The 27052-nt window shown below is 35.5% G+C and overlaps 1 protein-coding gene across 6 annotated transcripts in view; it reads right to left on the bottom strand.

The window, feature by feature from the left end:
• Positions 1–27052, bottom strand: part of RELCH (RAB11 binding and LisH domain, coiled-coil and HEAT repeat containing) — a 121883-nt gene that overhangs the window by 75269 nt on the left and 19562 nt on the right. For 4 of the 6 annotated variants that reach the window (XR_011377949.1, XM_060310444.1, XM_030868109.2 and 1 more), the window contains exons 3-9: positions 19516–19587; positions 19350–19405; positions 19132–19245; positions 5685–5888; positions 5488–5579; positions 4584–4877; positions 1833–1908 (exon numbers count right to left, since the gene is read on the bottom strand). Coding sequence is in view for 5 of the 6 variants with exons in the window: in XM_060310444.1 (XP_060166427.1) it covers positions 1833–1908; positions 4584–4877; positions 5488–5579; positions 5685–5888; positions 19132–19245; positions 19350–19405; positions 19516–19587 (908 nt within the window). In the remaining variant the exon portion in view is untranslated. The remainder of the gene's footprint in view (positions 1–1832; positions 1909–4583; positions 4878–5487; positions 5580–5684; positions 5889–19131; positions 19246–19349; positions 19406–19515; positions 19588–27052) is intronic. The other 2 variants (XM_060310445.1, XM_060310446.1) reach the window with 1 other exon arrangement.

Raw genomic sequence — 27052 nt, 5'->3', positions numbered from 1 at the left:
ATGAAGCTGCATGCAAGGAAGTCCAAGGGGGCTGACCCAGTCTTACAATGGGGATTGCCAGATTGCATCCAAACCATCCTCTAGCTCTTTCATATTCTTAATGACATTGTGGGACAGAAGCCCAAAAGAGGTGAAGTGGAATCAACCATAAAACAGCTAGAAAGGGAGGAGTGAGTATAAAGATAGGAGAAAAAAAGAAAAAAACCCTCTGAAGATAAGCCTGCAACAACAATTATAAAGGACTTGAGGAAAACAAATCTGAGAGCTAATAAACTCTGAAATCAAAGACAATCAATCCGAACCTAGGGGTAGGACAGAAATAAAGACACAGATGTAGAGAATGGACTTGAGGACACAGGGAGGGGGAAGGGTAAGCTGGGACGAAGTGGGAGAGAGAGTGGCACGGACATATATACACTATCAAATGTAAAATAGATAGCTAGTGGGAAGCAGCTGCATAGCACAGGGAGATCAGCTCCGTGCTTTGTGACCACCTAGAGGGGTGGAATAGGGAGGTGGGAGGGAAATGCAAGAGGGAGGAGATAGGGGGATATATATGTATAGCTGATTCACTTTGTTATAAAGCAGAAACTAACACACCATTGTAAAGCAATTATACTCCGATAAAGATGTTAAAAAAAAAAAAAGAAAATTACAGACAACCAAAAAAAAAAAAAAATCCAGATGCCCAGCTTCTCTTGGAAAAGACTGTTATCAGCTATGCCTTGCACAGAGAATCAGCCTAAATGGTAAGTGGGGCTGACATCCAACAGGCACTCATCTGCCACGCCAGGTATTTATCCACCAAAAGTAAGGAGTATCATTTTAATTTGCACAAAGGTGATATATAGTCTAGCAATGGCACTATCCTTGGGCCCTCACACACACACAGAAGCAATCACCTGGAAGATTTAGGCAAAGGATGTAAGTTCGAATTTACTACAGTACCCACCACTCCTTATTATTACCCTCTTGCTTCATCATATTATGAGACCTGCCTGGTTTCTTTGTAGACATTTGAGTTTACAGCTTTTGGTCAGCATCAAAAGGAAATAATACTTTTGATTTATTCAACTAAATAACCTAAGTTTAGATTCACTTTGCAGAGGTAGGTTGTTCAGCTCCTGATACCAATGCAAATACTTAGCAATTAGGCTTTACAATCATATAGACCTGGGTAGCTGTCTAACACTGGGAAATTTATGGGACTTGTCTAAAATTTCCTTATCTGGAAAATTAGACTAATATTACCTACTTTGTAAGTTTGCAAATTAAAATGCAGATTAAATGAGATGACATGTAACATAATGCTTAGTGTGTGTTAGGTATTTTTTAATGTAATTTCATGTTAACTGCTGAAATAATACCCTCACCCTGACCCTGAAGCAGGACCTTATCAGTTATTTCTGGAATCACAAATATTTGTTCAAACTTATTAGACTATAAAGCATGAAGGTGGGGGGGAAAAAAGACAATCCAAATGAAATTAAAAGTAATCTAAAAATAACTGAAATTATAAACAATATGTACACTTGATTTGGTTTTCTGAATTACATCATAGAGAGGCATATAACCATATGTCAGTAGACATAACAAATTAAAACTAGACTGTAAAAGGCCACTCTAATACTAAACAAAGCTTTAACCTAAAGACAAAAATAATCAACTACTTTCCTTAAAAGTTAAAATTTTAGGAACTATTTCTTAGAGCATTATTTTAAATACTAGATTTGTACTTGAAATAGAGTCTTATCACAATTATTTTTGGGTAAGATGCTAAAAAGAAAAACTGAATGTTTTAAGAAAGTTTGAAAGAATCTGGTATAATTTACCTCTGATCCTAAACGACTATCTGCTGACATTCGACAGAAAGAGAGTAGTGCTTGATGGAAAGCAGGAGACAACTTCCTAGAAGAAAATATTGAATGAAAATGGGACAATACCAAATAGTTACCACTGGCATTTAAGGAGAAAGTAAGTTGCAGGTTATAATTCCCATCCTTGCATGAACCCTAACCCACAAATGTTAACTGAATATCTCAGCCACAAAAGACTTAAAGGTCACTTCAGTGGAAAATTATACTGGGGAAAAGAAATCAGCAATAGATGCTGATCTTAAAAGAGCTTGATGTTATGGGAATGAATGACTTATAAATGTTAGTGGATTAAACCTGAAGTGGTATGGCAGGTCAATGACCACAGAAAGTGTTTGTAAAACCTGAAATGAGGATTTTTTTTTCTTCCCTAATTCTCTATGATCCCAGAAAGGTAAACAGTGGAGACAAAGGTTGACCTGGTATGTTGCTGAGAAGTTTTACAGATCTATATAATGATAATGATAATCCTTAATGTTAGAAACCCACGTAAAAGAATTAAAAATTAAAGATATATGAAGGAGAGGCTTGTTCAACATTCATGATATATCTCAAAGGAAGTATTTTTGTAATTGAAAATATTAGCCTATTTATGTTTAATAAAAAAGGTTAAAACATTTATATTTTAAAACAACACTGGTCTCTACATAATAGTATTCATAATATTGTAACTATGAGTTGTACTTTATGTGCTCTATCTACAAAGAAAAGGGCTAACACCAAAATTACATAATAGAGGTTATTTAGTATACACCACAAAGTGGCCCCCAGTAACATCTCATTGTGGAGTTACTGTGCCAAAGCTTAAGCCTATTTGCTTGTTATGTTTCCCCTCCCATATTCTTTCAGTGGAGAGAGCTATAATGCATCCAATTGCCTATGCCAGAAAGCCTTTATCCTTCCCTTTCTTTTAATCTCCTAATCCAATCAATCTTTTACTTTCTAACTATCTTGTAAATCTATCCACTTCTTTCTAATACAGGAAATTCAATCATTTCTTACTTGGATTCTTCCAATAGATATCCTACTAGTCTCCTTTCTTCCAGTCTTGCTACCCTCCAATTACCTCTACCCTAGAGGACTCTTTCTAAAACTTAGATGCCATCACGTCCCAACTCTCTAAAATGAGTTAACACGACTTATATGACTTAGTCTTTGCTTAATTCTCCAACTTCATCTGTCATTCTTCTCACTTGCATTCTTTGCTTCAACCTTAATAAATTCTTCTTAGCTCGCAAAGTGCACAGTGTTCTCCCTGCACATGCTGTTCTCTCTTAGTGGGAAGACTTCGTCTTACTTCTTTGTCTGGTTAACTACTACTTAGTCATCAGGTCTAAAGTTAGATAATACTTCTTCCCTGAAATCTTTCCTGCTCTGATGCCTAGGTTAGGTGCCCTGATTGTGTGTTCCCAAAGCAAGGTGAACTTCTCTTATATTACTACTCTTCGTACTTATAATAATTATCTGTCGGCCTCTTTCATACTGTAAGGTTTGTAACTGAAGGGATGACCATATGTTTGGTTACCATTATACTCCTCGTTGAGACTGCCTGACATATAGTTAAGAGCTAAAAAAATTAGTTGAAGAAATTTAACAGTCATCTTTCTCCAGAGAGTGGCTTTGGTGTATCAAAGGAAATATATGGAAGTACTCCTAAACAGTAAGAACTATTACGAATGCCACTGTTATTGAATATCATTTTTATAACTGTATCTTAACCATATTTAATTAAATGCACTTTGAGGATTGGGCTGTGTCTATTTCAACCCCCATAATACCTAAAAATACACACACACACACACACACACACACACTTAAGCAGGTACACAGAAAGTTGTGGCACATGAGTGGAAAGATTTGCTTGGGAAAAAAAAAATCAAATACTTCTCACTAATAATGAGTACCTTTAAGTCTAAAACAAATTAGTCATGCTTTCCTATTACATCCCAACACTTGGTATAATATTCCTCCATTTAATAGGAGGAGGAGGAAGCATGGCTTTGTGGCTCAGAATGTACCATAGGGTAATTTGTGAGGATTAACTAAGTTAGTATACATAAAGCGTGTAGAACTGTGCCTGACATATAAAAAAGAACTCAGTAAATGTTCCTTTCTTAACATTTTTCACATTAAAATGTAAATAATTTTAAACACATTTTGTCTCCTCTACTAGAAAACATAATCATGACGGGCAAGGGACCATGCTTTTGTCATCTGAGTTCAATCACTGCAATCCAATAAAAACTAAATGAATTAAGAGAATATTAATGATACAATATTAGTAATGGAAGCAGACACAGGAAAAAGGCCTAAGATTAATAGCTAATCCCCTCTTTAGTACAGGCAACTATTCAGTACCAAAACCTTCTCCTGAGTCTGATAATGACTGTAGAATACAGAAAAGGTAAAAAGCACTGGGTAAAATACAGCACATAAAACATACATATTACTTATGGGTTTAAGTACTCGGCTAAGATAGGACCTATCTCCTTTATGGTCTATTCCTTGTTAATACAATTTAACTTAGTAATTACTTGTGATTTTTTTTTTTTTTTTTTTTTTTGGTGACATGGACTTTGCTATGTGTTAAGTTCATGCCAAACATAAAAATTCATACATCTGATCTGCAAAATAAGAACTGAAACTCCTATTTTGACAATGTTCTAAATAGCTGAAAGATGCCTTTCAAAACACAGGATGCATACTAACCTATTGGGTTTATCAAAATGGACTGTGCTTTTATTTGATGGAGAAGAAGATGGCATTCCTTCTCTTTCTCTCCTGGGGAAAGAACGTGGGAAATTCTCTTTAGGAATAGTGGAATCAATTTCATCTGATTTTGAAAGATGGATATCCTTGTTTTCTCCCATGTCTGAACTATTTATAACTGAATTCTGTCCACTGTCTTCAGAGTCCTTGTGGGGAGACTGATCCAAAGAAGGCTGAACAGAGTCACAAACTACAGGGCTGGCAAAGTGTTCATTTTTGAGGAAGTCCATTTCACTGTAGAAAGGAAGAGAAATTATCAGAGAATAACTGTATTTTTTTAAAACTTTGGCAATAGCATAAACCTCATAATGGGTTTAATGGTTTAAAAGTATAACATATTAATAGAAAGTGGTTTGGCAACTGATTAATCTCTTCTGCACCATATACACTGATGCTTCATATACCTAGAAGTGCAGCTACAAACACTTATAAAGCATAAAAATGGTTTTATAAACTATGCTTTGGATTAGCACTTAACATTCTTCATCTGCAAAATGGGGAAAATTCTACAGAATTAAGAATTAAATGAAATAACGAATGGGAAATATGTACAACCCTAATGTGAAAAGCTGTTTTATTACTACTGATACAACTTGGAGAAAATAAAAAATATCTTATTTCTTGGTTCCAAGACATATGCAATTACATGGTTATTACGGGGACAACTTTTTTGGGGAAAAAGGACACTTTAAGTATATAAGCAACTATAAGACTTTTTTCCAGAAGTATTAGGATATGAAAAATTATGTCTTACAACTGAAATGTTATCTTATATATTTATATAATCTGTCAATTTCTTTAAAAACTTTAAGAGGTTTTTTGGAAATAATGATTAAGTACTAACCTTTCAAGTCTTCTGATTTGTTCCATCAAAGACCATTTCTCACTATTTAATAAACTAATTTTATCTTCTAATTTCTTTACTAGCAAGGAGTTCTAAAATCAAAATGGGAGAAAAACAGAAACTCAAGATCTCATAGTATGCTTTTATGCAGTTTAAACACTTTTTGTGGACTGGATTACTTAGTTAATACCTCTCACCTCTACAGCAGCAGGAGTTTCAAGGGTTGGAGGAAGGTTAACTAAAATTGGTGTCAGAGCCTCTAATTCATCTTCTTCTACACCACTGGCCACATCCACAAGATCTTTCCCAGTCACTTGATGATTTCCAAAATCTCGGTAGAGTTGCAATAAGTCTGGAGGTTTTGGAATGTTTAATCCTACATCATCCCATAGTTCAAAATCCTAAAAGATAAAAAAATAATAATATAAAAATATCTATGTGGCAGTTTTATCTTGCATTTTTGAAATTTATCTTTTTTTTAACAACTTTATTGGAGTATAATTGCTTTAAAATGGTGTGTCAGTTTCTGCTTTATAACAAAGTGAATCAGTTATACCTATACATATGTCCCCATATCTCTTCCCTCTTGTGTCTCCCTCCCTCCCACCCTCCCTATCCCACCCCTCTAGGTGGTCACAAAGCACCGAGCTGATCTCCCCGTGCTATGCAGCTGCTTCCCACTAGCAATCTATTTTACATTTGGTAGTGTATATATGTCCATGCCACTCTCTTTGTCCCAGCTTACCCGACCCCCTCCGCGGATCCTCAAGTCCATGCTCTAGTACATCTGCGTCTTTATTCCTGCCTTGTCCCTGGATTCTTCATGACAATTTTTTTTTTTTTTTTTTTAGATTCCATATATATGTGTTAGCATACGGTATTTGTTTTTCTCTTTCTGACTTACCTCACTCTGTATGACAGACTCTAGGTCCATCCACCTCACTACAACTAACTCAATTTTGTTTCTTCTTATGGCTGAATAATATTCCACTGTATATATCTGCCACATTTTCTTTATCAATTCATCTGTTGATGGACACTTAGGTTGCCTCCATGTCCTGGCTATTGTAAATAGAGCTGCAATGAACACTGTGGTACGTGACTCTTTTTGAATTATGGTTTTCTCAGGGTATATGCCCAGTAGTGGGATTGCTGGGTTGTATGGTAGTTCTACTTTTAGTTTCTTAAGGAACCTCCATACAGTTCTCCATAGTGGCTGTAGCAATTTACATTCCCACCAACAGTGCAAGAGGGTGCCCTTTTCTCCACACCCTCTCCAGCATTTATTGTTTCTAGATTTTTTGATGATGGCCATTCTGACTGGTGTGAGATGATATCTCATTGTAGTTTTGATTTGCATTTCTCTAATGATTAATGATGTTGAACATTCTTTCATGTGTTTGTTGGCAATCTGTATATCTCCTTTGGAGAAATGTCTATTTAGGTCTTCTGCACATTTTTGGATTGGGTTGTTTTTTTAATATTGAGCTCCATGAGCTGTTTATATTATTTGGAAATTAATCCTTTCTCCATTGATTCATTTGCAAATATTTTCTCCCATTCTAAGAGTTGTCTTTTCGTTTTGTCTGTAATTTCCTTTGCTGTGCAAAAGCTTTGAAGTTTCATTAGGTCCCATTTGTTTATTTTTGTTTTTATTTCCATTACTCTAGGAGGTGGATCAAAAAAGATCTTGCTGTGATTTATGTCAAAGACTGTTCTTCCTATGTTTTCCTCTAAGAGTTTTGTAGTGTCCGGTCTTACGTTAAGGTCTCTAATCCATTTTGAATTTATTTTTGTGTATGGTGTTAGGGAATGTTCTAATTTAATTCTTTTACATGTAGCTGTCCAGGTTTCCCAGCACCACTAATTGAAGAGACTATCTTTTCTCCATTGTCTTGCCTCCTTTGTCATAGATTAGTTGACCATAGATGTGTGAGTTTATCTATGGGCTTTCTATCCTGTTCCATTGATCTATATTTCTGTTTTTGTGGCAGTACCATATTATCTTGATTACTGTAGCTTTGTAGTATAGTGTGAAGTCAGAGAGCCTGATTCCTCCCGCTCTGTATTCTTCCCTAAAGACCGCTTTGGCTATTCGGGGTCTTTTGTGTCTCCAAACAAATTTTAAGATTTTTTGTTCTAGTTCTGTAAAAAATGCCATTGGTAATTTGATAGGGATTCCATTGAATTTGTAGATTGCTTTGGGTAGTATAGTCATTTTCACAACATTGATTCTTCCAATCCAAGAAGATGGTATATCTCTCCATCTGGGTGTATCACCTTTCATTTCTTTCATCAGTGTCTTATAATTTTCTGCATACAGGTCTTTTGTCTCCTTAGGTAGGTTTATTCCTAGACACTTTATTCTTTTTACTGCAGTGGTAAATGGGAGTGTTTTCTTAATTTCACTTTCAGATTTTTCGTCATTAGTGTATGGGAATGCGAGAGATTTCTGTGCATTAATTTTGTATCCTGCTACTTTACCAAATTCATTGATTAGCTCTAGTAGTTTTCTGGTAGCATCTTTAGGATTCTCTATGTATAGTATCATGTCATCTGCAAACAGTGACAGCTTTACTTCTTCTTTTCCAATTTGGATTCCATTTATTTCTTTTTCTTCTCTGATTGCTGTAGCTAAAACTTCCAAAACTATGTTGAATAAGAGTGGTGAGAGTGGGCAACCTTGTCTTGTTCCTGATCTTAATGGAAAGGGTTTCAATTTTTCACCATTGAGGATGATGCTGGCTGTGTATTTGTCATATATGGCCTTTATTATGTTGAAGTAAGTTCTCTCTATGCCTACTTTCTGGAGGGTTTTTATCATAGATGGGTGTTGAATTTTGTCAAAAGCTTTCTCTGCATCTATTGAGATGATCATATGGTTTTTCTCCTTCAATTTGTTAATATGGTGTATCACACTGATTAATTTGTGTATACTGAAGAATCCTTGCATTCCTGGGATAAACCCCACTTGATCATGGTGTATGATCCTTTTAATGTGCTGCTGGATTCTGTTTGCTAGTATTTTGTTGAGGATTTTTGCATCTATGTTCATCAGTGATATTGGCCTGTAGTTTTCTTTCTTTGAGACATCTTTGTGTGGTTTTGGTATCACGGTGATGGTGACCTCGTAGAATGAGTTTGGAAGTGTACCTCCCTCTGCTCTATTTTGGAAGAGTTTGAGAAGGATAGGTGTTAGCTCTTCTCTAAATGTATGACAGATTCGCCTGTGAAGCCATCTGGTTCCGGACTTTTGTTTGTTGGAAGATTTTTAATCACAGTTTCAGTTTCAGTGCTTCTGATTGGTCTGTTCATATTTTCTATATCTCCTGGTTCAGTCTCAGCACATTGTGCATTTCTAAGAATTTGTCCTTTTCTTCCAGGTTGTCCATTTGATTGACATATATTTGCTTGTAGTAATCTCTCATGATCCTTTGTGTTTCTGCAGTCAGTTGTTCCTTCTCCTTTTTTATTTCTAATTCTATTGATTTGAGCCTTCTCCCTTTTTTTCTTGATGAGTCTGGCTAAAGGCTTATGAATTTTGTTTATCTTCTCAAAGAACCAGCTTTTAGTTTTATTGATCTTTGCTATGGTTTCCTTCATTTCTTTTTCATTTATTTCTGATCTGATCTTTATGATTTCTTTCCTTCTGCTAACTTTGTGGTTTTTTTGTTCTTCTTTCTCTAATTGCTTTAGGTGTAAGGTAAGGTTGTTTACTTGAGTTGTTTCTTGTTTTTTTGAGGTACGATTTTATTGCTATAAACTTCCCTCTTAAAACTGCTTTTGCTGCATCCCAAAGGTTTTGGATCGCTGTGTTTTCATTGTCATTTGTTTCTAGGTATTATTTGATTTCCTCTTTAATTTCTTCAGTGATCTCTTGGCTATTAAGTAGTGTATTGTTTAGCCTCCATGTGTTTGTATTTTTACAGATTTTTTCCTGTAATTGATACATAGTCTCATAGCGTTGTGGTCAGAAAAGATACTTGATACGATTTCAATTTCCTTAAATTTACCAAGGATTGATTTGTGGCCCAAGATATGATCTATCCTGGAGAATGTTCCATGAGCACATAAAAAGAATGTGTATTCTGTTGCTTTTGGATGGAATGTCCTATAAATATCAATTAAGTCCATCTTGTTTAATGTATCATTTAAAGCTTGTATTTCCTTATTTATTTTCATTTTGGATGATCTGTCCATTGGTGAAAGTGGGGTGTTAAAGTCCCCTACTATGATTGTGTTACAGTCGATTTCCCCTTTTATGGCTGTTAGTATTTGCCTTATGAATTGCGCTGCTCCTGTGCTGGGTGCATAAATATTTACAGTTGTTATATCTTCTTCTTGGATTGATCCCTTGATCATTATGTACTGTCCTTCTTTGTCTCTTATAATAGTCTTTGTTTTAAAGTTTATTTTGTCTGGTATGAGAATTGCTTCTCCAGCTTTCTTTTGATTTCCATTAGCATGGAATATCTTTTTCCATCCCCTCACTTTCAGTCTGTATGTGTCCCTAGGTCTGAAGTGGGTCTGTTGTAGACAGCATATATATGGATCTTGTTTTTTATGCATTCAGCCAGTCCATGTCTTTTGGCTGGAGCATTTAAACCATTCATATTTAAGGTAATCATTGGTATGTATGTTCCTATTACCATTTTCGTAATTGTTTTGGGTTTGTTATTGTAGGTCTTTTCCTTTTCTTGTGTTTCCTGCCTAGAGAAGTTCCTTTAGTATTTGTTGTAAATCTGGTTTGGTGGTGCTGAATTCTCTTAGCGTGTGCTTGTCTGTAAAGCTTTTAATTTCTCCGTCAAATCTGAATGAGATCCTTGCCTGGTAGAGTAATGTTGGTTGTAGGTTTTTCTCCTTCATCACTTTAAATATGTCCTGCCACTCCCTTGTGGCTTGCAGAGTTTCTGCTGAAAGATCAGCTGTTAACCTTATGGGGATTCCCTTGTGTGTTATTTGTTGTTTTTGCCTTGCTGCTTTTAATATTTTACCTTTGTATTTAATTTTTTTTTTTTTTTTTTTTTTTTTTTGCTGCATGCGGGCCTCTCATGGCTGTGACCTCTCCCATTGCAGAGCACAGGCTCCAGACGCACAGGCTCTGCGGCCATGGCTCATAGGCCCAGCCCCTCCGTGGCATGAGGGATCCTCCCAGACCGGGGCACGAACCCACGTCCCCTGCATCAGCAGGCGGACTCTCACCCACTGCGCCACCAGAGAAGCCCTGATAGTTTGATTAATATGTGTCTTGGCATGGTTATCCTTGGGTTTATCCTGTATGGGACTCTCTGTGCTTCCTGAACTTGACTATTTCCTTTCCCATATTAGGGAAGTTTTCAACCATAATCTCTTCAAATATTTTCTCAGTCCCTTTCTTTCTCTCTTCTTCTTCTGGGACCCCTAAAATTTGAATGTTGGTGTGTTTAATGTTGTCCCAGAGGTCTCTGACACTGTCCTCAATTCTTTTCATTCTTTTTTCTTTATTCTGATCTGCAGTAGATATTTCCACTATTTCATCTTCCAGGTCATTTATCTGTTCTTCTGCTTCAATTATTTTGCTATTGATCCCTTCTAGAGAACTTTTAATTTCATTTATTGTGTTGTTCATCACTGTTTGTTTGCTCTTTAGTTCTTCTAGGTCCTTGTTAAACGTTTCTTGCATTTTCTCCATTCTATTTCTGAGACTTTGGATCATCTTTACTATCATTATTCTGAATTCTTTTTCAGGTAGACTGCCTATTTCTTCTTCATTCGTTAGGTCTGGTGGGTTTTGCCTTGCTCCTTCATCTGCTGTTTGTTTCTCTGTCTTCTCATTTGGCTTCACTTACTGTGTTTGGGGTCTCCTTTTCACAGGCTGCAGGTTAGTAGTTCCCGTTGTTTCTGGTGTCTGTCCCCAGTGGCTAAGGTTGGTTCAGTGGGTTGTGTAGGCTTCCTGGTGGAGGGGACTAGTGCCTGTGTTCTGGTGGGCAGGTCCACGTCTGGTGGTGTGTTTTGGGGTGTCTGTGGCCTTATTATAATTTTAGGCAGCCTCTCTGCTAATGGATGGGTTTGTGTTCCTGTGTTGCTAGTTGTTTGGCACAGGGTGTACAGCACTGTAGCTTGCTGGTCGTTGAGTGAAACTGGGTCTTCGCGTTAAGATGGAGATCTCTGTGAGATCTCTGAGCTGGGAGGTCTCTTGTAGACCAGTGTCCTGACTTTGGCTGTCCCACCTCCGACGCACAGCCCTGACGCCTGGCTGGAGCACCAAGAGCCTGTCATCCACACAGCTCAGAATAAACGGGAGAAAAAAAAGAAAGAAAGAAAGAAAATAAAATAAAGTAAAGTGAAATAAAATAAAGTTATTATAATAAAAAATAAAAAATAATTATTAAGGAAAAATTTTTGAAAAGTAATAAAAAAACAACAAAAAAACGGACAAACAGAACCCTAGGACAAATGGTAAAAGCAAAGCTATACAGACAAAATCACACAGAAGCATCCACATACACATTCACAAAAAGAGAAAAAGGGGAAAAAAAATGTATCATTGACCCCAAAGTCCACCTCCTTAATTTGGGATGATTCGTTGTCTATTCAGGCATTCCACAGATGCAGGTACATCAAGTTGATTGTGGAGATTTAATCTGCTGCTCCTGAGGCTGCTGGGAGAAATTTTCCTTTCTCTTCTTTTTTCGCACAGCTCCCGGGGTTCAGATTTGGATTTGGACCCGCCTCTGTGTGTAGGTTGCCTGAGGGCGTCTGTTCTTCGCTCAGACAGGATGGCGTTAAAGGAGCAGCTGATTTGGGGGCTCTGACTCACTCAGGCCGGGGGGAGGGAGGGGTACGAATGTGGGGCAAACCTGCAGTGGCAGCGGACAATGTGACATTGCAGCAGTCTGAGGCGCGCCATGCATTCTCCCGGGGAAGTTGTCCCTGGATCACGGGACCCTGGCAGTGGCGGGCTGCACAGGCTCCTGGGAGGGGAGGTGTGGACAGTGACGTGTGGTTGCACACAGGCTCCTTGGTGGCGGCAGCAGCAGCCTTAGCGTCCCATGCCTGTCTCTGGGGTCCGCACTGATAGTCGCGTCTCACGCCCATCTCTGGAGCTCCTTTAAGTGGTGCCCTTAATCCCCTCTCCTCGTGCACCAGGAAACAAGAGGCAAGAAAAAGTCTCTTGCCTCTTCGGCAGGTCCAGACTTTTTCCCGGACTCCCTCCCGGCTAGCTGTAGCGCACAATCCCCCTCAGGCTGTGTTCACGCAGCCAACCCCAGTCCTCTCCCTGGGATCCGACTGAAGCCCGAGCCTCAGCTCCCAGCCCCCGCCCTCCCCAGCAGGTGAGCAGACAAGCCTCTCGGGCTGGTGAGTGCTGGTTGGCACCGATCCTCTGTGCGGGAATCTCTCTGCTTTGCCCTCCGCACCCCAGTTGCTGTGCTCTCCTCCGTGGCTCCCCCCCTCCGCCACCCGCAGTCTCTGCCTGTGAAGGGCCTTCCTAGTGTGTGGAAACCTTTCCTCCTTCACAGCTCCCTCCCACTGGTGCAGGTCCCTTCCCTATTCTTTTGTCTCTTTTTTCTTTTGCTCTACCCTGGTACGTGGGCAGTTTTTTGCCTTTTGGGAAGTCTGAGGTCTTGTGCCAGCATTCAGTAGGTGTTCTGTAGGGGTTGTTCCACATGTAGATGTATTTCTGATGTATTTGTGGGGAGGAAGGTGGTCTCTGTGTCTTACTCTTCCGCCATCTTGAAGCTCCTCCCCTGAAATTTATCTTTTCCTTATTGCTAATATCCTTCTCTTTTTTTTTGGCTGCGTCAGGCCTTAGTGCGGCATGTGGGATCTCCCATTGTGGCACACGGGCTCTTCATTTTGGTGCTTGGGCTTCTCTCTAGTTGTGGTGTGCAGTTTTTTTCTCTCTCTAGTTGTGGCGTGCGGGCTCCAGAGTGCATGGGCTCTGTAGTTTGTGGCATGCGGGCTCAGTAGTTGTGGTACGTAGGCTTAGTTGCCCCGCGGCATGTGGGATCTTAGTTCCCTGAGCAGGGATCAAACCCACGGCCCCTGAACTGGAAGGAGGATTCTTTACCACTGGACCACTGGGGAAGTCCCCTTATTGCTAATATCTTGAAAATTCAACATAATCATAATTTTATTGTAATGTCAAAGTGTATGTTCCAATTGAGAAAACATCCTGGTAGAAAACATCCTGGTTCTAGAGTGTGAGAGGCACCATCTCGTACTTGGAAAATAGGGGAAACAGTGTCCTCAGTTAAGAGACAAGTGTTATTTAAAGCAAAAAGGATATTCTGAGAGAAGTTGAAAATACACAGAACGCTTATTTACCAAAAAAAAAAAAAATTCACATAGCACAACAGAAAGAAAGAATAGAAAGTAAAAGTCATAAAAGAAAGAACTGGTAGGAGGGAAGCAAAGAACAGTAAGACAATGATTGCATGCAGATAAAAATATGATAAAACTATCAATAAATATTTACGGAGTTTTACTATACTTGCAGATACAGAGATGAACAAGAGATCCTTTTAGCCTCAAGAAACTTATAGTCTAGTCAGGGAGACAAGAGATAATTGCAGGTAATGATAAGTGCCACTAAGAGGGTAAAATCGGGGTATATGATCAAAAATAAAACAGGGCAAAAAGTTTTACACTTTGTCTAGAGACTAAACAGAGGAGAGTGAGGGCTCTATATAGCTCTGCTTTTAGGTCATTTGAAATTAGCACTAAATGTTGTTTAATGGTTAAAGAACAGGTTATTGATGAGCATTTCCACTGCCTTTCATAAAAAACAGCTTTACTGAGGTATATAATTAATACACAATAAACTGCATGATTTAAATCCACGAGCTAATTTAAAATGTACAATTTGATAAGTTTTGACATCTGTGTATACCCCTGAATAGATCACCACAATCAACAAGATTAACTTGTTCACTCCCAAAAGTTTTCTTGGCCCCTTTGTAATCCTTCCCTCTTATTCCTCATAGGTGCCCTGTTCCTAGGCAAATACTGACCTGTTTTCTGTCCCTGTATAATAGTTTACATTTCTTAGAATTTTTTATAAATTCATACAGCAAGTACTATATTTGTCTGTTTTTTTTCACCCAAATTAATGATTAAGGATTTTCAGACTGATCTGTGTTGTTGTATCTGTCAGCAGTTCATTCCTTTTTGTTGCTGTGTAGTATTCTACTATAAGGATATATTAAAATGTTTTATTCAACCGCCTGCTCTTGTATATTTGGGTTGTTACCCTGATTTTAGCTACCATAAATAAAGCTGCCGTGAACATTGTGAAGGAGTCTTTGTATGAACATATGCTTTCATTTCTTTTGGATTTTAATATCCATGAATGGAATGACCAGGTCATATAGTTGGGGAAGGTTTTAACTTTTTAAAGAAACTGCCAAAAAGTGTTCCAAACTGACTGTACCAGTTTGCATTCTCACTAGCAAAGATGAGATTTCTAGTTACTCCACATCTTTGCCAAGACTTGGTACAGTCTCAGACATTCTATTAAGTGTTATGGTATTCTCATTGTGACTTAATTTGCATTTCCCTAATGACTAAAGATGCTGAGCACCTTTTTCATGTGCTTATTTGCTATCCATATATGTTCTCTGTTGAAGTATCTGTTTAAATTTTTTTGTCCATGCATTTAAAAATTGGGCTGTTTTCTTATTATTCAGTTTAGAGAGTTCTTTAAATATTCTGGATAAAGTCCTTTATCATATATGTTACTTGCAAATATTTCATTTGCTTAGAGTGGCTCTCAAAGAGCAGAAGTTATTGATTTTGATGAGAACAATTTTGCTGAAGAACACCATACTTTTGGTGTCATATATAAGAAATCTTGGCCTATCTTCCAAGGTTGCAATGAATTTTTTCCATGTTTTCTTCTAGGAGCCTTATGGTTTTAGAAGTTAAAGCTATGATCCATTTGAATTAATTTTTGTAGATGGTGTGAGGTATGGTTTGAAATTCATTTTTGGAGGTCTACAGATATCAAAATGTTCCAGTACCAATTATAAAAAAGACTGTCCTTTCTGAATGAAATTTACTTTGCATTCTGTCAGACATCAAAAGATCATCTATGCATAAATTAATCTCTTGACTCTCTATTATGTTCTATTGATCTATTTGTCTACCTTTATGCCAATAAGATACTGTCTAAACTACAATATCTTGAAGTCAGGTAGCTGAAGTCCCCCAATTTTGTTCTTCTTTATTAAAGTTGTTTTGGCTATACTATGTTATTTCCATATGAATTTTAGAATAAACTAATTAATCTCTACAAAAAACACTGGTGAGATTTTGATTGGGATTGCACTGAAAATACAAATCAATTTGCTGAAACTGACACTCTGACAATATTGGATCTTCTGATATATGAGCACAATGTATCTCTTCATTTATGTCTTCTTTACTTTCTCTCAGCATGTATAATAGTTTTTAATGTATAATCCTTTATCAGATTTATCCCTAAGTATTTCCTATTTTTTGATACTTTTGTAAATGGTATCTTTAAAAGTTCAATGTTTATTTGTTGCTAGTATACAGAAATATGATTCACTTTTGTTTACTGATCTTGTATCTTACAACTTTGCTAACATCATGTATTAGCTATAGTATCTTTTTTTTTTTGGCCCTGCCACATGGCATGCAGCATCTTAGTTCCCCAAGCAGGGATTGAACCCACACCCCCTGCAGTGGAAGCGTGGAGTCTTAACCACTGGACTGCCAGGAAGTCCCTATAGTATTTTTTTTATGTAGTCCACAGGATTTTCTACATATACAATCATGTTACCAGTGAATTTAGAGTTTTATTTCTTCTTTTCCAAAATGTGTGCCTTTTATTTCTTTTTCTTGCCTTGTGTTGGCTAGAATCTTCAGTATGATGTTCAGTAGAAGTAGTGAGAACAGATATCCTTGTTTTATTCCTTATCTTTTATCATTAAGCATGATGTTAGTGATAGTTTTTCTGTAAATATCTTTTATGAGATTGAGGAAATTCCTCATTTCTTTCAAGTTTTTATGGGAAATGCATGTTATGTCAAATGCTTTCTTCTGAGATAAGATTTTTTTCTCTTTTAAAAAGTTTCTTAAAATGGTGAATTACAGTGACTGATTTTTGGATTAAATCAACCTTGCATTCCTTGGATAAACCATTTGGTCATGATGTATTAGCATTTTTACATATTATTGGATTTGATATAGTAAAATATAGAATTATATAGAATTTCTGCATCCAATTCACAAGGAAAATGACCCTGTATTTTCTTTGTTTGCAATGTTTTTTATCTGACTTTGATATCAGAATTATTCTGGTCTCATAGAATGAGTTTGGAAGTATTCCCTTCTCTTCAGTTTCTGGAAGAGTTTGTGGAGAAGCGGTATTACTTCTTCCTTAAATGCCTGGTAGATTTTACAAGTGAAGTTATCTAGACCTAGAGTTTTCTTTGTCGGAAGGTTTTTAAGTACAAATTCAATTTCTTTAATAAATACAAAGTTCCTCAAATCTATTTCTTCTTGAATGAGCTTTGGCAATTATCTTCTTTCAAGAAAAGTTGCTCATAACATTCCCATTTTATCCTTTTAATATGAGTAAAATTTAGGGACTTCCCTGGTGGTCCAGTGGTTAAGTCTCTGTGCTCCCAATGCAGGGGTCCTGGGTTTGTTCCCTGGTTAGGGAACTAGATCCCGCATGCCGCAACTAAGAGCCCGCACGCGACAATGAAGGTTCCGCGTGCTGCAACTAAAGACCCAACGCAGACAAATAAGTAAATAAATACTTTAAAAAAGAAAAGAAATTCAGTGGTATATATTTAAAAAATATATAATAAGTAAAATTTATAGTGATATAACCTTGCTCATTCCAGATTTTGATAATTTGCTTCTTCTCTCTTTTTCCTAATGAGTCAGGCTAGAGGTTTTCCAATTTCATTAACCTCAAAAACTCAGTTTTTTATTTTATTAGCTTTTCTCTATTGTTTTCTGTTGCCTATATCATTGATTTACACTCTCATTTTTAATATTTCCTTTCTTCTGCTTACTTTGGGCTTTGCTTAGTTTTCTTTTTCTAGTTTCTTAAAGTAGAAGCTGATTTTCATCAATTTGAAATCTTCCTTCTTTTATATTATAAACATTTTGGTGTCATAAACTTTCCTGTAGCTTTAGCTACATCCTGCAAATTTTGATGGTTTTGTTTTCATCTTCATTCAGCTCAAAATACTTCATAATTTCCCTTTTGATTTCTTCTTTAACTTATGTGTTATTTGGAAATATTTAAAATCCTCTTAAATACTGACTTGCTTTATCACCTACATCTATTTAATAGATATAATATGATCTATTTTGATAAGTGACCCATACGTATTTGAAAACATGTATTCAGCTATTGAAAGATGAAGTTTTATAAATTCTACTTATGTAAAGTTAGTTGACAGCATAGCACAAGTGTTCTATATCCTAAATGATTTTCTATTACCTTATTCTATCAATTATTGAGAGAGCCAGCTTGAAACCTCCAGTAATTTCTGCCTTTTAATTGTAAGGATAGATCATTTATATTTAAAGTGAGTATTGATATGGCTGGGTTTTAAATCTGCCATCTTGCTATTGTTTTCTGTGTGTGCCATCTATTCTTTGTTCCCTTTTTCTTCTTTTTCTGCCTTCTTTTTGGCCTCTCAATGTTTCTCATATATTCAACATATTTCTTATTCATTGTTTAGTTGATCATTAACCTAAATTTGTGATAAAACATGATTAACCTGAAATATAATCACAGTATAACATTATTTATATTAGGTAAATATTAGTTTAATGTCTTTTATATAGTTGAGTAAAACTACCATTTAATAAAGAATAACTATATATTTTATTAAATTTAGTTTTTGCCAAATACATTACAATAACTGAGGGAGTAACTGTACTGCTATCTTCCTTAGAGAACTTCTATTTTTGCTACTTTTATTTTTGCTAAATGATCCATGGGATAGTTTATGGACCAATGGGATATACCTGATTTAAAATGATAGCCTCCTGATTTCTATACAATACACTCCTTGGTATTTACTTTACTAAGGTACAAGATTCAAACTGACCTATTCGCACTAAGAAGTCAAAATATTCCAGAGTTACGAGATAACACTAAACAAAGCATCATTTCTTTTCCTATAAGATTTTATCAGTAAAATAATGAGGTTCTAAGATTGGCTCCTATTCAGAGACACAACTTATATTCTCTTATTCAAAATATTCTCTCTTAAATGCTGTTATCTATCATCTTAATTATTATAGTGTTACTGAAGAGGTTTTAGTTAAACTGAATTTATAAGTACACATTAAGTCTGTACTACTAAGTAAATGTTTTAAAGTTAAAAAAAAAAGCACATTTTATAAATACGTGGAAATATGAGTAGATTACATAGTTATAAGGGGAGTTGTAAAAAGCTCCCTGGAAAGAATGAGAAGTCTTTATGTAGAAAGAGGAAATCTATAAGCCAACAGAATACTAGACTGGGAAGCCTTATGGAATTTTACAATATGTACAACTTTTCGAAAAACTAAAGAAACTAGATAAAAGAGAAAATAAGTATATTATAAATTAAAAAGGAAACAAATCGTCACTTATTAAAAAAAAAGAAAACCGAAAAGAAATTGTACCTGATCATCATTTTCATCTGAAAAGGTTATTGATGTCAGCTTGTAGTTATTCTTCAATAAAAATTCATTGACTAAGAAGTTTAGAGCTCTCTTTTCAAGAGGTTTGATTGGCTCCTAGAGATAAATAAAAGACAGATACAATACTGTAAGTCTTCTTCCTTCAATACTTGTGCTACCATTTCATATGGAAGATACTTTTAGATCTGTCATTCACCCACCTGAATTTCAGGACTTGATTTGTAATTTTTTCGTTCCTGTAAAGGAACTTCGTGTTCTGGTGGAAGAAAATATGAATAATATTTTACTATTTTACATTAGAAAATATCTCAGCTACTTCTACATTGTCAAAGTAGAAAATGTCTCAAAAAAGTTTATGTACACCACCTGCAGCCTTTGTCAGGTTGGCTCGGAGGGCCTGAATGGTCTCCTTGGCTTTCCGTAGTTCAAACTCCAGGACTGGACAGGGATTTGGAATAAACACACACAGGCATCCAACCAAGAAAAGGGAAACAAAAATAAAAAAATAAAAAGCAAGGATGGGTATGAAAAAAAAATACAATTTGTATTGAAAACAGAAAGCATGCAATCTTTATGAAACTTGTGAACGCATGCAGCAGAGTTGATTTGCAAGCAAACTGGTGAATGTTTTCCATAGTTTTAGAATACAGGGGACTACTGATCAAATGTTCCAGCTGTCTGACAAGGAATAGCTCTATTTAAAAGTAAAATCTATGGCATACTCTCCTTTAGGTAAATAAAAATCTTAGTAATTTAGGTGGTTGTGTTTCACTCAGTCTAGGTAAGAAATGTAATGGAATGTTTTCAGGTGACATAATTTTAGGGGAAAAGACAAAAATTAGATGAAGTCCTAGCAAATACACTTAAAGAAAATCTTAGGATTAAAAAAAATGTATTTTAAAATGCATTATCTAGAATAATGTTATAAATCAACATACAGAAACATTAGTGAATATAGTCCTTCATTAAGATGTTGAAAGAAGAGGGTTTAAATATTTAACAAATGTGGGATGCCTATCAATTTTTCTACAAACAAGTATGTCTTCTATAAACAAGCACAGATATGTTAAACATATATCTAAAAAAAAGTTCTGAGGGGGTTATTTTAGGTTTCATTTAAAGCCAAAGGATAGAAATAGTTTGTCTTTTAATTTACAATTAAGATCATTCTAAAGCAAATGATTGAGTACAATTCTACAAGTGTGGTAATCTAAGGATACTGAGTAAATTTAAGTAGAATTTCAAAGTTTCTGACAACTCTTCAAATAGATATTTGTTCATAGTAAGAGGTACTAATGAAACTTAAAGATTTCTCCTATTACCACAGTCTGATTATAAGATAAACATGAATACTGAGGAGACATTTTAATGAGCTCTTTAAAATGTTTCATCGTGAGCAAGATTTAACTATATGTGTCTTTGCTGGGAATTTTCTTTAAAATATATAAATACTGCTCTGAAGAAAAAGCAAGCTTACATGTGGGGGAAAAAAGCCATTTGTGTGAAGTAAAGCTCTGAGAACATTAAGTGATCTTTGTCACAATTGGATATTTAAAAAAATTATAATTTAAATAGTTCTGCATAAAAATTAGCAAATTTAACACTTTAAAGATGCATTTTTTCCTCATTGACTAATAAACAGAATAAAGAAGATGGCAAATGAAATGCTATCAGAGACAACAAGGCTATAAAAATATATGGAAAAAATAGAATTCACTCAGTTTGCATATTTTCATTAAAAACTTAAGATGTAACTGAATCACATCTGGTACATTAAAGCCAATTATTTTGATGCACAGAATTTCCCTGCAGCAACACGGAAGCACAACTAAAAATCAGATGACATGTATGTGACTATTTCTTTTTTGTTAGTCAGCAATGCTGATCTGCAAATATTTCTGTGCAACAAAGTTAAAACATTTCCTAAAACTCAACACTTCTGGAAACTCTTAGAGTTTGTGTTTAAAGTCAGACTGCACACATTCAATGTGTTAGGTAAGTACAGAATAGGTTTACTTTTCTTTTTATTTCAAAACTTTAGGTAATTTATTTTGATTTAAAAGCACTTAACTATACCACAAGCAAAATGAGTATACATATTATGCTTCCAGAATCACTTACAATTTACTAACATATTACAGAACAATTGCAGATCAGAAATGCCCTGCACCAGAATGAAAGAAATATGAAAAAAATAAATTAAAAAAAAACTGGTTAAAACACAAACTGTGAAAAAAACTCAGATTCAACTGGTGAAAGTTTAGGTGACCAAGAGCAAAACACTAAATGATCAAGGCACAGAAAGCCAGAAAAACCCATGTCAGACGGCAAGAATTTATATTTTTATGCACATCTACACATACATTGCCAAATGTCATTAAAAGGTACCAATGCTCTGGAAAGATAGTGCTTATCAAAATGAATTCACTCTGCTGCATGTTTCTTAATATACAATATAGACTTTAAAAGACAAAGGCATATCTTTGAAGCCATAGCACATCTCTATAAAGGCACAGTATGATCAAGTATTTGCAGTTATGTGAGAAAGTTTCACAAGAAAGGTCTGAACAGCTATATTTACACATATATAAATTTGTCACTTCTTCATTAAAAAAATATTGGATTAAATCTCAAAATTTATTATCCTGTAAAGAGATACATTGTACCAAGCAACCTCCAAGTATTTTTCAAATATTATAATTCTTCATAAAAATGTTTGAAGAAGTACATGTTTTTAAAAAACACTGTAGGAAACAACTACCAGCCTGCTCACTCCACTATTCCAACCCTCCACTAGCCCAACCCTGCTGAATGCAATTTTATTGGAACTAAAGTAATCGCAGACATAGGTATATTCTAATACTGCATATTACAATCTTACCAAAATATTTAATGACTAAGTCAGTATAAGCAATTCTAGATTAGTTGAGATAGTTATTTCCTAAATAGGGTTGGATAATACTGGCATTATATCAGGGGTACTTGAGAGCTTCAAGATCAGGTGCTGGTGACTTGGGATATATACAATTGACCATGTCGAGACACCAAAGGTGCAGTGTTAAATTTCAAAGCAGAAAGAAATATTGATTCTTTGTTGCCCCAACTAAATATATTACTAATATTATCTTGAAATATTTGTTAGTCTTACTTCTTTTGGCACAAAACTCAAAATAATACATATTTTAGATCTTTCCTATAATACTGATCAGAATATTATAGTGGTAATAAAATACCACTTCCCCATCCTTAATACTTATTTTATTATCCCAGGAAACGTTCTAGGAAAAGAGGAAAATTCTCATAAGAATATGAATTAGAATAAAAATAGATTCCTAAAATAATACAAAAATCCCCAGGCAGTACCATCACCACTCCTTCTGGGTTTAGAGAATGCTCCCTGCCTATTACAGACCTAAGAAAGGTAGAGGACTGTTACGCATGACCTAGCAAATAGTGAGAAATAAATGAACGGAAGCAAGATGCAATCTCCGTGGTTTGTAGACATTTAGTTTTCTATATTCTTCTGAGGGGGAAAAGATTCCTCCTCCTTAAACTTTAAAAGAAGAAAATTCTTCCCATTATTGTTCCTCCTGCTCAGGTTCTCTTACAGATTCCTCTATCATTCATCTCAAAGTTGGTGTTTCCCAGAGTGTCCTCCCTGGTCCTTTTCTTATTCTATATACTGGGATGATAAACATTTCACTCTTACAGTTTTACTCTCAACAGTACTCTTAAGATTCAGAAATCTTTAAACTTCTTCCCCAAGATAAACAGGGTTACCTGTTTATCAACTGGACATGCCCACTTGAATGTCTCATAAACTTTGAATTTGATCCTATCTAAATGAACTTCATCATCTTCCTCTCAAATCTGTCTTCCCTCCTCCTGCAGTATCTCTTCATTAAGGGCACCACTATCTACCAAGAGGCCCAAATAAGAAACCTGGAGATTACTCTTCACTTACCTCTTGCCCTTACTCCCACATTAATTCAATGTCAAGCCATAATGATTCCAGCCCTTGAATCCTAAATAACCATTCATCTCAATTGTCTCTGCAATTGTCCTAGTTCACACCTTTATGACTTATATAAATTTTAACAATTTACAACTCACATCAAAGGCTTGTTGCCCTTAAAAGGCTTGTTGGAGCATCTATCCTATTTTAAATCATACAAAACCATAAATAAGATTTAAGTAAAGTTGAAAAGAAGAAAAACAAAAAGTACTGCAAACAGGAGGTAAAGATATTTGTACTGAGGAAAAATATATTATAATAAGACAGATAGGCTTATTTAATCCTGATAAAGCTGGATATGTATGCTGCAGCCCAACAGCTAAGGAATGAGAGGGCTACTGATGATGCTTCTTACCCAGGGGGTAAGGCCAGGTTAACCCACAGGCAAAAATTTGAATTTCATTTTAGAATGTTTACTAGATTACGTAGGCTTAAAAAGGCTTCATATGTCTACTTTGTTGTTTATTGTTCCCAGAACAGTATAATACCTTGAATATAGAGGACTCAGCAAATGTTAGTTGTATGAATGGGCATTCCAGTACTTGATGCCATATCTAATAAATCTAAACATCAGTGATCTTACCAGCATTCAGTAGTGTCTTTCCCTGCAAATTGGAAAGAACAGTTTCTGCAGTTCTCTAGATCCCAATACAAAAATTAAGGTATGAACTAGAGAAGTAATACAGTAACAGGTAGAGGTATGAGAACAAATAAAATCAGAGACTCTGATGCTAAAAGATGGATCAGGTGAACCTGAGACAGGGATACAGATGGTTCTAAAATCAACAAGTTCCTTATCACTAGTTCCAAAGTACTGAACATTTATTTGTATTACAGATATAGACAGGTTTTAGTACAAATTCCTTGACGGCAGAAACTCTGTCTATTTCATGCGTCTGTATCTAGCGCCTAACATAATACCTAATATGTAGCAGATGCTCAAAATGTCTAATTAAAGAATGGCAATCCCAATATCTAGAACATAGATGTCCCTTGCTATCTTGAAGAAAACTTGAAAATTTAACAGCTACACTGTATGTACACTGTACAGCTTTGTTTAATAACATATAGAAAGGCTTTTACTAAAAAGTCAGTTAAATTAAGCTCATTTTGGTTTGGTGTCTACTAAATTCAGAAGTGGAAAATATTTGAAATGAAATGCTTTTGAAATTTTACTTTTTTGGAAAGAAAATGACTATGTTGAAACAGTCTTGTATGGGAAAGATAAGATTTTGCTATCCACATGAATGTACCGATGAGTCAAAGCTCCAGCCTGGTACTTAAAGATACATCGTGAGCCCTGGAATAAAAACCTATATGTTCACATCTTGATTTTGCCCTTTAGCCATATGGAGGCTACTGGGAAAATTTTTCAATCTTGGTAAGCTTTTCAGTTTTCTGATCTATAAAATAAGGATATCATGACCTATCTTGCAGGATTGTTAACAAGGTTAAATAAGTATTTTATATAAAGCAACCGGAACAGTGCCTGGCACAGAGCAGGTGCTCAATAAACATTTGCCCATTTAGAGATCTTTTCCTCTTTAAAGGAACACCTGTACAGACTTGAAAAAATAACCAGATATTTAAATTTAGGGAAAAGATGATAAGAATGATGCTGAACCCACATGTAGTAGTATATATATGTCTCATAAACAGCAACAGTTTATTAAAGGCTGGAGCAGACCCTACATTTGCATCGTGGGGCAGCGGACTCAATATCTGTATTATCTATAATCTCCTTCTGCCCAAGACTGGTATACGAAAATAAAAGAGATTTTTATTCTTTCTCAGTGAGGTTTACACGTGATCCAATGATAGATGGCAGGATAATTATCTTTTCTGGATTGTTCATTTTTCAATTAGTTTCTAAGTCACTAGCAATGGTTAGCAAAGAGCCAAAAATTTTTTTGTAAATGGGAATTGTGATTAATTGAAATTTTCATCCATGTATCACACATTTGGTTCAATAATAGGCGATGGCACAAGAGCATTAAAAGTCTAAATGCCATTCTCTTGGAATAACATACATTTCCTTCCCTTTTCCAGTGAAGATGGAAGACAGCATTCAGTCACTCATTTACACTGAGTATAGTTGATTTACAATATTGTCTTGAGCTTCAGGGGTACAGCATAGTCATTCGATTTTTTTGTATATTATATTTCGTTACAGGTTATTACAAGGTATTAGGTATAATGCCCTGTGCTACAGAGGGCATTGTTTATCTATTGTTTGTGTATCTATTGTTGTTTATCTATTTTATGTAGAGTAGTTTGTATCTGTTAATCCCATACTCCTAATTTGTCCCATCCTCTCCTCCCTCTCCCCTTTGGGGAACCATAAGATTGTTTTCTAGTCTACAACTCTGTTTCTGTTTTACGTTGATATATAGATTCATTGGTATTATTTTTTAGACTCCACATATAAGTGACACCACATAGTATTTCTTTCTCAAGACAGCATATATTTATACATTAGCATTATATAGTAAGCAAAAATTACTTTATCTCCCCAAACTTAGAGATAAGAATATAATCTTTAGATTAAAAATATAAGGTCAAAACTACCAAATATTTAAAATATTCACTCTTAGTTATGCTTAGTTATAACATATTGCTTAATTATAACATCTTGCTTCTATATCATTGTTCCCCCTAATTAGAAATACTAAAATACCTAAATACTGAGAATAATGATGAACCTCTTAAATTTTACTAAGTCTAAAATTTAGGTTTTCAAACAAAAATTAAAGGGAAGAAAATAATTATGTGGTCTATTTCTGGGTAGAAGTTATTTTCTGATACATAACCATCTGAACAACAATACAATATACAAAACTAAATATATTTGGTTAGTCTCTAATAAACCAAAATACCATGCATTTAATACTTAACATATAACAGAAAACACAGAATAGCTAACATTTACTATATAATTAAATATAACAATGCCACTTAACAAATGATATAATTAGTAGGATAAGTCTGTCCTAAAATTATTCAAATAATTCCCATTTGATTTGCTAATTTTCAGACAGTACTGATGTGATTTCTTTTTTGATACAGCTTTCAATTAATAATGCTTATGACTAAATCATGACTTGATATATGGAGCTGCATTAAACTCTTCCAATGACTTCTCCATTCAATTGATAATGCTATTATTGTTCTCACTGCTGAATCCTCTCTTAGCCTCTGTTGAACTAAAAACAATTACATCATTTTTTTCCCCTAACTCAGGGAAGAGATTAGGGAAAGAGAGATTTTTTAAACATTCAATAGCTCTATTCTTGAGTTATAAATGAAAACCACATATTGGAATGTCATTTTAACCAGGTCAAACCTCATCCTTCATGCTAAGAGGTAGCATACAGTGCAGTCAGTTGTGGGCTCTGCTGCTGGGTTATCTGCGTTCAAGTCTTAGCTCTGCCACTAAAGTCTTAATAATCTCTGAGTGCCTCAGTTTCTTGGGGAGGGGAGGATGATGATAATTCTATAACTCAAAGAGTTAATATACATTTACAACAGTGTCCAGAATGGAGCAAGTGCTATATAAAAATTAGCACTCACTTTTATTCATAATGACTATGACAGGCAAACATTTGGTAGGTTTTAACAAACTTGTCCCAGTAAATGGAAGAAAAATATTTCCCTCACAGGCTCCCATCTGTCCCACGTGGCATCCTTCCTGTGCCAGGTGTGCCCACCATTCTGGTGGATTAAAATACCTAACTGATGTCTGTCTGCTTCCCATCTATCTCAGAGTCAACGTCCTATGAAAACTACAATTCCAATAAGACATTCAAAAATTACTTCAATAACAGACAGCCACAGCCTTGAAGCACCAGAAAAGTACCAGTCACTTGACACCTGAGGAGCCAGAGCTGC

This window comes from Globicephala melas, chromosome 13 (genome assembly GCF_963455315.2).
Source record: "Globicephala melas chromosome 13, mGloMel1.2, whole genome shotgun sequence".
NCBI classification, from domain to species: Eukaryota; Metazoa; Chordata; class Mammalia; order Artiodactyla; family Delphinidae; genus Globicephala; species Globicephala melas.
Note: the sequence above shows the minus strand (reverse complement) of the source record. Positions and strands in the feature narration are given on the sequence as shown.